Source organism: Triturus cristatus, chromosome 4_1, assembly GCF_964204655.1.
Source record: "Triturus cristatus chromosome 4_1, aTriCri1.1, whole genome shotgun sequence".
Classification (NCBI taxonomy): Eukaryota; Metazoa; Chordata; class Amphibia; order Caudata; family Salamandridae; genus Triturus; species Triturus cristatus.
The window spans coordinates 300,586,785-300,599,361 of NC_140585.1; the positions used below are offsets into that span (position 1 = coordinate 300,586,785).

The window sequence follows — 12,577 nt, forward strand, 5'->3', positions numbered from 1 at the left end:
ACAGAAGGACACCAAATGGTGGCATGTCAACGTCCATCAACCACAAAAAAAAAAAAAAAAAAAGGGACATATATAACAAGCCCAGACCCAACCACTAGATGGCGGAATAATGCACAGCATGTGAATCCAGAAAAGATTCACGATGGAAAAAGTGACATTTTTCTTGAGGAGACTTCTGATGTTATAAGTCTGGGACGCACAATTGGGAATAAATGGAGCATAGAATTCAACGAGACCCATAAAAGATAAACTGATCCTTGTCATTAGGAGTGCAAAAGTCTTCAATTGCTATGACCAAACTGGTCTTGGGCTGCACCCCTTTTGATGATAACCTATATCCCAAATAGTCCACAGTGGGCACATTCAACCTACATTTGTCCACCTCCAGAGTCACACCTTTTTGTCATAATGTCAACACTTGGCACAAACTTTCGTTGTGTTGATCCTGGTCCTCCCCCTACAGCAATACGTCATCCTGAAATGCCATTACTCCAGGCATTCCTTTCTACTACTGTTTGGAAGACAGCAGAAGCAAGGTCAAAGGGCATACACAAACTGGAAAAGACCCTCTGGAGTAATGAATGTGGTAAAATGCCTAGACTCTACATGCAACATGATCTGACGATACGCAGATGACATATCCAATAGACTAAAAAATTTGGCACCCTTGAGGGTGGATGGCATCCGTGTAATATTTGGTAGAGGATGTTGGTCTATCCACATACTCTTGTTGAGGTCGCGCAAGTCAACACATGCGTAGGGTACCAATGGCCTTTTTGGCAAGAACCACAGGAGATAACCAGTCAGAGGACTCAATAGTCTAGAACGTCACACGAGCACAATTGATGTAATTCTTTTCCGAATCTGATTGCATCGCTAAAGGCACTCTTGACCTTGTGCACCACAGGATGAGCTCCTTCCACTAGTTTAATCTTATGTTTGAAACCGTTAAACAGACCTAACTCTTTATTTTAATACTTCTGGGTACAATAACTCCCATGATTCTTCCTTGACAGCTTGTACTTGGAAGAAATCCTTCTTCAACATTACTTGATTAACATTATTGGGATATAGTATGATACCTAGATTGCCTTGGTCTTTCCACACAAGAAAGCATGCCTCATCCTTTGCTACATATATGATGCCTTTAGACTTGTTGCCCCTGAATTCAAAATCAGCGCTGAAATCACCGGCATCATCAGTGGCCTTCTCACCATAACTTACAGGATGTATAGCAGACTGCATCAAAACCTGCTTTGAAAATGACTCCTTCCAGACAGATGCACTTATCAGGGTGAAAGGAGACCCAAAATCAGCTAACACCTTGACATTCACATCATTCACACTTATGGAACATAGAGGCCTTCTCACTCCTTGTGAATTAATCCCCCGAAATGCCCTCTGAACATTCCTTGTCCAAAATAGTGACTATTTGGTCTTACTCACTTGATGAAGACACTTCTCCAACTGTCGATTCCACATTATGCACCTTCCTAGATGAGCCGCCTCCACTGGATCTACAACGCATTGTGAAGTGTCCTTTTTTTTTTTTTAAACACTTCGCGCATATTTTTTATCAACTGCAGGACATGATCTAGCATGAGCTAGATGACTATTACTGCCTCATCTATAGCATTCCAATGTTTTCCTTGTTGTATAGTTACTGTGTCTGTTGTCCGACCTTTCCTTGAATTCTTTTGTTTTCTTATATTTGCTTTCAACTGCTAGAACACTCTGATTTTCACTATCGGATAAGGGCATTTGTTCCCTATATGAACTAGTGCTTTCTATTCTTGTGGCAATGACTAATGCATTTTGCAAAGTGAGGTCAGGTTTGGATAAGAGAGCTTCTTGAACATTCTTGTTGTTTGTTTTTTCGACTAGTTGGTCCTTTATCATTTCCTCTTCAAATGCTTTGTATTCACAAGAGACTGCGAGAATGCGCAAGGCGCCAATGTAAGTTGAAGCAATTGAATCCTCTTCTAAAATGTATGTCTCTCCAATGTCAATTTTTGCAAGCCTTTAAAAGAGTATTCAGAGCCTTGATGGCTGTAGCATTCTGATCTTTTACACCATTGCCTTTACCATTGGCTACGTTAACAAGTTTTATATATATTTCAGAATGTTGCGACTTTCTGAACCTAAACAATGTCTGAGAATGGCATATTTCTCTTTGCATGTGAATGACTCTCCTTCCAGGGCCTCCAGATATGCTTCAAACCCTTCTTTCCATTTTTCCCAATCTATTTCTGGAGAGGCTGGATTGGGAGAAAAAGGTGAAGGTGGGGCAATTGCTTGATGCATGATGCATTAGTAAAGGAGATGAGGAAACGGTTCTTGTAAGACGTGAATAATGCAAACCATGCAAAGAATACTAAATAATTAAAAGTTACAAGTAACTATAAAGAAAATGCAAACTGCAGTTATAATAACTATGCGGAATAAGCATGCTAAGTATGCAGTGTGCATGTCACCGTAAAAGTTGCATGCAGAGATGTTATACTGTTATGCGTGCCACCGTATGCAATACCCGCAACAAAATAGCTGGTGAAAAATGTGCGTGTCTCTGAATAATTGCATGCAAATATGGTGTGCGAATCACCGTGATCGGCACTTGTAATATTGGAAAAATAATGGATATTAAATGTGTTTGAATCATTGCACGTTAAATATGGTGTGCTGATCACCGGAATCAGCACTGGAATGGTGGAGACTTCGAACAAGTGTTGGGAAAAACGATGTACAGCGGTGTGCAAGTCACCGAGATCGGCACTACACGAGATGAAAAGGAATAAGATGTACAACGGTGTGCAAATCACCAAGATCAGCACTACTAGAAGAAATTGCGTGATTCTAAAATGGCCATGACACTTGGTACGCTAGCATGGTGACGTAGGATGGTAATGGTAGGCGGATCACCAAAAGCCGCACGGAAGAGAAGCAGCTAGCACGCAAGGGACACTTGCAAGAAACCAAGCGTCGGCAAGGATGGGCAGCCAGTAACTAACGTAGTCAGGATGGCTTGCGCGAGCAAAAGCTGCAAGCAAATCCTTGAAAAAGCAACGAAAACATATCACAATACCTTCCAATGGTACCTACATCGCACAGCCACCCTGAAGACGGCGGTCAAAGGAGAATTTCGGATCCGTCGTGAAGAATTGAAAGCTGCTCCACTTGAACGGCTGGATGAATTGGCCTTCTTCACGCGTGGAAGCCTCATTGACTGGCAACTCGTCGCCAGTGTAAGGAAGCACAAACTCCAGGTGATTTTAAGATTCTTTATTTTCAGTCAGCAGGACGACACCGACAAACTGCTTCCTAAGAGTCCACCAACCGCCAATGTTGACGATTTGGAACCCCATTCTCTGTAGCCTTCTATGCATTCTCTCGGCGTGTGGAACCTCCAGACGCCCAGAAAATGTACAGAAGACCCAACACAGGCCAGAGGTGCGCTCCCTACACAATCCATATACTGAATGTGTTACATCATTTTAAAAAATATTATTGGCTCATGGCAGGGTGAATCTCACCGCATTCATACCGACACGCATATTTCTGCCCACTTGAGACTGCAGCAAAAAAGATAAGACTTGTGGTAGCTCTTTGCGGTAATGGGTGTCTGAGTGGGAAGTGAGAGGCATTCACATGATGCATCACCAGTAAACCATAAACTGGCTACACCTGAACCGGAGCTCCCAACCTTGTAGTATTTGATTTTCTTTCCATTGCATCAACTATGAGAACATGAAAACAGACTGAAGACAGAACCAAGAACTGAACTGAATTAATGTAATGACTGATAAAGATAAAATTGCGCCTTTAAAGGGTATTGGCATACAACTCAGTGGGTTGAGCAATTTTTAAGGAAAATTAATACACTGCATCTTTGACACATCTCTTTTGTGTTTGATAACAAAAAGATCCTAAAGTGTTCCATTTATGAGACTCCTGGGGATCCTCTAATGCATTTTTGCAGTTGTTGTTAATCAGAATGATTACAGAATAAGTGTCTTTTGATCAACATGCATGTGTTACACATGTATGTTTGTAGTCCTAGTGCCAATGGTGAAAGTTGTCTGTGGCCACTTCAGAAAAAGTCTGGGTAAATGAACTTTATTTTTTTTATTTATTCTTTTCACAAATTAAGCACTGTATACAATTTTGAGAACACTATCCTTCTCAATCCAAATAACTAACATTCACCACTCAAATTACTTCCATATTTCATTATACTAATTCACAACTAATCCTTTACGGATTCTGGAGTTGCGAGCACCTTGCCGAAAAAGCGCTTTGACGCCTCATCAGGGGTAGTAAGCGCTATATAAATTAAATTACAATACAATACATAAAATATAGTTCTACTTTATAAGGAAAAAATGGATTGACACCAGCCCAGCACATGCAATGAATCATAGCAGCAAGAAGCACCGGAAATGTGATTTTTTAGCTTTAAGATTTACGTCCAAATTAAAACGTGCTGACCTTCTACCCAAAAGTAGTGTCGATTCTGGAGACAAAGTAAGAATAGAAAACTGTGCCCAAATTAACCAAAGATAGTGTTAAAGTGAATTAGTGGATTATTTTTATACGGTTTCTGCTAGAACTGCTATTGTAAATTAACAAAAGGGGTAGGGACTCACCTGATAAAAAGCAAACTTGTGGCTAACACTGTATGAGGCAGGAAAATCAACGTGCTGGATATTTTAAGGCGGGTGGCATATCTATGGGTGTTTGAAGATTACTGGAGGTAAGGAACGGGATGGTCCATAATTATTTAAAGGCGTAGGAATTTACACACTATTATCTGATGCACAGTAATAAAAGAACAACCTGGAAGGATGTTCTGAGAGAAATCGCCCCATTCAGTGGTTTTCTACCTTGGAGTTCAAAAAAGGCAGGGTGAAAGGAAAACACCATTAGTCCTTCAAGGAATCAGGGATGTGGTCATTTCTGAAATCTATGCATTGAGACACTACACATTTTAGGGTTCAATTTCCTTTAACTGGGCTAAATCCATGTGATTAAAAGAGTTGAAAGACAGGAACCATGTCTAAGATACTGGATTAGAGCGTTGTTGGATTCTGGGTCTAGATTATATTCCTACACAGGAAAGTTTAACAAACCCATGGAGATGAGCAAAGGGTCTCCGAACCATGGAGCTGGCAGAAGCACTGTAAAGCTCACTGTATAAAGGAAAATGCAGTCGAAGTTGTTTGGGCAGAGCAGTGTCACGAAATAAGCTTGCTGGGCTTACAAAGTGAGGTGGGAGTGGGCTCGGATCCAGCTTGACTGAGTCTGGAGAGATGAGCAACGGCCTTATCTGAGGAGAGGTCATTATTAAAAGACGGGGTTTCACACAAGAATGGAACCTATTGGATATGTGAAGTATCATCCTGCAAAAGGGGGAGGACACAGAGGCAGTCAAGCTAGTAACTGGAGAGCTCTCCTTATGCCTCATCATTGGTGTCCACATTAATACCTTGTCAGTCAGATCCAACTAAGGACTTTGTTGGAGGATAAGCCAAAAGCTGCTGGCAGCACAATCAACAAACTAGGATCGAATGATTAAATTTCAAAAAACAGATCATTGTAGCAGTTCTAACAGAAACCTTCTAAGACTGTGAACTGCATCAAATTAAAATACTGTCCGATACCTTTGTAACCAGTTTTCCATGTCAACCCTGAGGAAAAAACAATTGAATATTTTTGAAAGTCACCTTTTAGACTATACACAACAATAAAAATGTACTTTTAAAATAAGCTCTGCTTTTATAAGGTGGCTAAACAAACATTATATATTAAGAAACAACTTGGGCTATCAAAGGAATAAACAAATAGTGTGGAATCAACGGACAGTGTGTTGCAAAATGTACAATACAGAAAATAATGGTTACAAAAATTGAAGAAAATCTAAAATGTCTTTTTTTCGTACTCTTGTTTTAAGGTTTTGCTGAACAGAAGCAGATGCTTTAAATTCATACCATGTCGTCACAACTGAATAATGACTTCCCTCCGGAATCAGACAATCAGTAGATCAAATTGATGTTTAAAATAATTATTGCTGTGCCTCAAAAAAAGTAAGAATTTTCAATAGTGGAACTGAGAAGAGTGCACCTTCAAGGTCTATCATCCTAAACATGCTTCTTATGGGTGCATTTGTGGCAAGTGGATATGTAGACCAAACACCAACTCTCCTAGCAATTCAATACACAGCAGAATGTAGTATTTACTGTCATATTTACATATGATTAGAACGATTTTGGACTGAGAGGAATAAGCCTTTATCTTACTAGATATTAGCCACATTTATTTTTGAACTATGAACCACAACTTCAGCTTCTAATACCATCTAAAATGCTGTCAGTTTGTAAGAAATGTCATGTATCTGTAACAACGATACAGCAGCACCAGGATCATGCATCACCCAGCTGTACCCTTCACACACAAAACATACCCTGTAGACGGATGCCCAAACACCTAATTAAGTCATCTATACCACGAACAACTCCTCTGTCGACAATCTCGTTTGGTTCTAAATCCCAAAGCTTGTGGGAATATTTGCCTGAAACAGGAAATCTTAGGCAATGGTAGGGAAATAAAGCGCAATGCAGTTATTTACACAAATCTAAACATACTCTGATTTTAGGCATGAATATGAATGAATGAAAATGTATAAAGGATGCAAATGTTCATAGGTGTCTTGGCAGTAGTGAAACAGTGACAACGCTAGAGTGCAATTAACTGGAATAAATCTGGGGCGTGTTGTAACACTCTGGAAACTAGGGGTCTGAAAACCGCAGGTTTAAGTGATTTCCAAAAAGAGGCAGGCTGTTTTCGATTTTTAGATGCAAAAGAAAACAAGTTACTTACCTGTAACTTTGGTTCTCCAGTATTGGTAACTTTCATAGATTCCCATTGCTTGTATCAAAATAGCTAGCAGTAAGAACACGCACATTTTGTGTAATAATACATTGTTGAAACCTTGCGAAATGCATACAGTCATTAAAGCCACAAGATATAAAACAAGTAGCCAGTAAATAACGAACTACAAAATGTGCTAATAACCAATAAAAGGAAGGAGGGTTAGAAGGGACAGCTCACCACTTATTGGTAGAGGTTCCTCAGGACTGCTTGTCCCACTGCAGCGTCACTCCGCATGGAGGAGTCTAAGCAGTAATGCTTCGTGAAAGTATGGGCACTGCTCCATGTTGCTGCCCTGCAGATGTCTTTAATAGGCACTTCTGCGAAGATAGCCGTCGAAGAAGAAATGGATCTCGTAGAGTGAGCCCGGACACACCCTTCTAGGGGCTTGCCGGCCGCTTGGTGACAGTATTGGATCGCGCTAGCAATCCATCATGCAGCAACCCTTTGCTTTGACAGAGGGAAACCCTTGCGAGGGGCACTGAACGCAACAAAGAGTTGTGTAGATCTTCTGAAGTCCTTGGTGCGCTGGAGATAGAATTTTAGACACCTTTGAATATCCAAAGAGTGAAGAGCCCGTTCGGCTGGAGTAGTAGGGCGAGGAAAAAGGATTTAAGGATGACCGGTTCATTCAGATGAGTCAGAAGGAACCTTTGGGATAAATTTGGGATGAGTCCTCAGAATCAGAGTGTCCTTTTTTAACTACAAGAACGGATCCTTGATCGTGAAAGCGTGTAGTTCACCTACCCTCCTAGCTGATGTTAGAGTGAGGAGGAGGGCCACTTTCCATGTGAGGAATTTAATGTCAGCCCTATGAATTGGCTCAAAGGGTGGCCTCATGAGTCGAGTAAGGACTAGGTTGAGCTGCCACAGAGGTGGTGGAGGTCTAACAGGTGGAAAAACCCTAAAAAGTCCTTTGAAAAATTGCTTCACAATTCTCGCCGACCACAGGGAAGGTCCAGAAGAAGTTTGTCTGAATCTAGAGATAGCTGCCAGGTGCACCTTAATAGAAGAATGAGCGAGACCTGACTTAGCCAAAGTCAAAATGTATGGTAAAATTTGATGAGGAGCAGAGGAAGAAGGATGAATGTTCTCCTGTTGGCACCACAAGCAGAAACGCTTCCATTTCAAGCGATAGGTTTTATTCGTACTTGGTGCACGGGCCTGAGCTAGCACCTCTCTAAATTCTTGCGAGATATTTAGGCTTTGAAATTCTCTGTGCTCAGGAGCCATGCTGTTAACTGAAGCGATCTCGGATCCGGATGTACCACTTGGCCCTGGGACATAGTCAACAGAGAGGGAATCGGTGCAGATGAATTGGATGATCCAGGGAGAGCAGGAGAAGCTCCGTAAACCAAAACTGGCATGGCCACGCCAGGGCCACCAGTATCATCCTGCCGGGCTCCGCTTTGAGCTTTTTGAGAAGCCTTGGAATTAATGGAATCGGAGGAAAGGTGTAAACAAAGGCGCCTGACCAGGCCATCGAAAGTGCATTCCCCAATGATCCCTGATGGTGTTCCCTGCTTGCGTAGAATCGGCATTTCTTGTTCTCTGGGGTGGCAAACAGATCTAGGGACGGAGTGCCCCAGAGAGAAAAAACCCTGTCCAGAGTGAGATTGTCCAGTTCACACTCGTGGCTCTCTGATTTGAGACGACTCATGTATCCGCTGTCTTGTTGAGGGCACCTGGAAGATGCTCTGCCGAAAGAAATATCTGATGTTGGATACTCCACTCCCAAAGTTCCTGAGCTTCCTTGGATAGCGGACGAGACCTTGTTCCTTCCTGTTTGTTCACATAGTGCATAGCGGCCATGTTGTCGGTACGGACTAGGACGGTGGACTCTGATCCGCGGAAGGAAAGCTTCCAAAGCCAGACGAATCGCCCTGAGCTCCAGCAGATTGATGTGGAGAATGCGGTGCTCGGGCTGCCAGCGACCGCTCACCTGAAGGTCTTGCAATACCGCTCCCCAGCCTTCTAGCAAAGCGTCTGTTGTAAGAATTAGCGGAGCCGGGGTGACCGTGAAGGTGAGGCCCTGAGAGATATTGTGTCCAGTTGGCAGCCTTCTTCATAGGCTGAGTTACCATTATTTTGTCGTCGAAAGAGCCTTCTGCTTGGCGCCATTGCAACTCCAGTTGTTCTTGAAGAGGGCGCATTCACAGCCTGCAATGTGGAATTAAGGGAATGCAGGAGGAGATCGATCCTAGAAGGGATTTGTATAGGCGAACTGAAAGTGACCGTTGTCTTTGGAACAGACGGGCAGAGGCCATCAGATTTGCCTGCCATTCCTCCAAAGGAAACGCTTTGCAACAAGTCGTATCCAGAATATTACCTAGGAACTTGGCCGATGTGGACGGGCACAGGACTGACTTTTCCCTGTTGAGCTGAAGTCCCAGATGACTGAAAAGGTGAGTGCAAGTTTTAACTGCCTCTGAAGCTGCTCGGGAAGACGGTGCCTTTATCAACCAGTCGTCCAGGTAAGGGAAGACTTGTAGAGTATGTCTCCTGAGAAACGATGCAACTGCTGCTAAGACCTTTGTGAAGATCCATGGTGCAGATCTGAGTCCGAAAGGCAGTACCTTGAACTGAAAGTGGCTCTTGGCTACTGTAAATCATAAAAACCTCCTGTGGGTTGGGTGAATGGGAACATGGAAGTATGCATCCTCGAGATCTAGGGTGGCCATGTAATCAACCTGGATTGAGGAGACGCAAAATGTCCTGTAGGGATACCATCCGAAAGGAGAGCTTTATGAGATAGGTGTTGAGCTCCCTCAGATCCAAAATTGGGCGCCATTTTTCTACGGTCTTTTGAACAAGGAAGAACCGGGAATAGAATCCCTTGCCCCGTTGGGATAGGGGCACCGGCTCTATAGCTCTCTTGAGGAGAAGTTGGTGGACTTCCAGACGTAGAAGGTGTAGATGTTTGGATTCGGTGGCGCGAGGTGCTCTGGCTGGTGTTGAAACTCCAGTGTAAGTCCTGACAAGACGATATTTAGAACCCACCGGTCTGATGTTATAAGTTGCCAGTTGTGGAAGTGTTGTGTTATCCTGCCCCCCACTGGTGTAACAGGGGACGAAGGAAGAGTAGGAAGAGCCTGTTAGCCGCTATTGGCGCTTAGAGGAATCCCTCCCCATGCGCCCCTGTCGTCCTCTAGTTAATGATCGAGAGAAAGAAGACGATTGGCTCTGACGCTGCGAATATTGTGGCCTGTAAGACTGCAAAGGCTGCTAGTAGGAGGAATAGTGCTGCTGTTGGTATCCGCCTCTGTATTTAGAGAAACCCTTTCCTCTCGCTCCACGGAAAGGAACCTTGCGGTATAGCAAACTCCCAAGGGACTTAGCAGTCTCCGTGTCCTTCTTTATGTCCTGCAGCCATTATGTCAATGTGCTTTCCAAATAGCATCTCACCATCGAACAGAAGATCCAGGATTTTGTTTTGGACATCAGGACGAAACCAAGTGGCCCGAAGCCAGCCTTGCCGGCGAAGAACTGCCGCTCCTGCAAGAGAGCGGAAAGCCATAGTAGCAATGTCCATTGTGCAAACTATTATCTCAGAGGATGAACGTTCTCCCTCCTGCAAGATCTTTTTTGCCTCAGACTTTGCTTCCTCGGGTAGCTGGTCTAAATACGGGGATAGATCGCACCACATCGGATTCCCCATATTGCCTATATTAATACAGTAGTCTTCCCTCCTTATCAGGTGGCGTGTTAAGAGGTGGCGCCAGAGTTTTAGATCTTCTTTGGGCCGCTTGCAAGATTACAGAGTCCAGCTTCGGCAGGCTGACCAGACAAGCAGGGCTGTCTTCCGGAGCTCAGTATTTCTTCTCTAGATGCGGAAGAACAGGCATGACCGTTGCTGGCGACTTCATGACCTTTATTCCCTCATCCCAGACATGGCCCACTATAGGAATAGAGCGAACAGTCTTCTTAAAAAGTTCTTTGAAGTCAGAGAAAACATTCCGCTTGAACCGATGGAATTGGTAAATTGAAAAGTTTAGATGGCCTCTCCATTAGATTGTGGAAGCCACCGATATCAGCTGGAGGAGAATCCGCTGGATCAGGAGTTGGAGAGGAGGGATCCGGAATAATGTAATCATCCCACTCCCTGTCCGGAACTGGGATTGACATAGTGCCCTGGTCATCATCCGATGAGTCGTCTTGAACAGTGACCACATTCTGTCGCGGTTCAGATAGCTCCTGAACCTGAGGTTGAGGGAGCTGAGGTGGAACTGGAGAAGCCGGATGAGCGGAGGCTGAGTTGGAAGCAATTGACCAGTCTCTTGGGCAGAGGACTGAGACGGAAATAGTCTCCTATAATCCGACAGCATGAATTGGAGGTCTGTAATGAGTGAAGATGGTACACAGACCATGTCCGGCTGATACTGATCCTGGGACCTAGATTGCGGCACATATTGTTGTTGATGTTGCTCCTTAAAATAGTCCTCAGAGTCCGAGTCCTGATATTTTACATGCAGTTGTGATGGACTATCTGCATCCTCATAAGGACCGTCATCCTCAAAAAGCTCCTCTTCCAAAAGGAGTGCAGGAGCCAGAGGTTTTACTTTCCTCGGGGAAGTAATTTCCGGGGTAATGCGGCGCCTCCTTATAGAAATAGATACATTTTGTATCGTCGAGGTAGTCGACGGAGCCACCGGCAACGACGAGTGGATCGTCAACGACGAAAGGCCCATCGTCGACAAGACCGTCGCCGAGACTGTTGTCAATATGAAGCTGGGAGCTGTTGACCAGGGCCGGACTGGCCGTAGTGGGCACCGGGCAATCTCCCGGTGCGCCGCACTGGTGGGGGCCGTTTTTGTTACAGGGCCGTTTTTGCAGCATAGCTGCAAAATCGGTCCTGTAACAAAATCGGACGAAAACCGGCCCTGGTAAAGAGCTCGGCGGCACCCCCGGAGTGGGGAGGGGGGGGCGGCCGAGCACTTTGCCAGGGCCGGTTTTGGTTCCCTGTCCGGCCCTGCTGTTGACGTCGTTGTCGTCAACGTGGTTGCCGTCGACACCATCCTCGTCGACGTGGAAGTAGTCATAGGCGTCGACGACATAATCAAGGGTACCTTTGTCTGTGGCGTCGCCGAAGTAGTCGTAGCCGTAGACACTTGCAACGGCGCTCCCATCGACGAGCACGTCGACGGAGCTGAAGTCGATGCCGGTTGAATCTTTGAAGCGGTCGTCGACGGAGCTGATGTCTTCGACGAACACGTATTCTTCTCAGCCTTTCCATCAGGTGGAACAGAAGCTGGTTTTTTGAACATCTTCTGTTTCTCAGAGGGTGGGGAAGCAACAGAAGACCCATGGCTCGTCTTCTTACCCAAAACCACCTCAATAACCAGTCCTTCCCTCTCTTTTACACCTCGGTGAGGAGATTTGATGGGACTACGCTTGTCCGACCTATCAGAGGTCTTTTGCAAGGCTTTGGCAGGGGAATCAGAAGAAGTTGAAGGTGAGGACCTACCCCATTTTTGTTATCTCCTCGAGGATGTTGCAGAGGAGCCATCATCACTGTCACTTGACACAGGATCCTTCCGTGACTTCAATTTCTGTAACCAGGTGAGCAGACGTCTCTCACGGTACCGCAAGGTCTTTGTAGAGAAGGTCCTGCAGATCTTGCCGTCAGTAGGCTTGTGGTCAGGATACAAACAAT

General features: G+C 44.5%; 1 protein-coding gene across 4 annotated transcripts in view; it reads right to left on the reverse strand.

Annotated features, from left to right (window-relative positions):
• CECR2 (CECR2 histone acetyl-lysine reader) overlaps positions 1-12,577 on the reverse strand; it is a 646,890-nt gene that overhangs the window by 156,086 nt on the left and 478,227 nt on the right. For 2 of the 4 annotated variants that reach the window (XM_085652174.1, XM_085652175.1), the window contains exon 11: positions 5,658-5,684. The exons of the other annotated variants lie outside the window; for them this stretch is intronic. In XM_085652174.1, the coding sequence (XP_085508300.1) occupies positions 5,658-5,684 (27 nt within the window). The remainder of the gene's footprint in view (positions 1-5,657; positions 5,685-12,577) is intronic. 4 annotated transcript variants of the gene reach the window in all.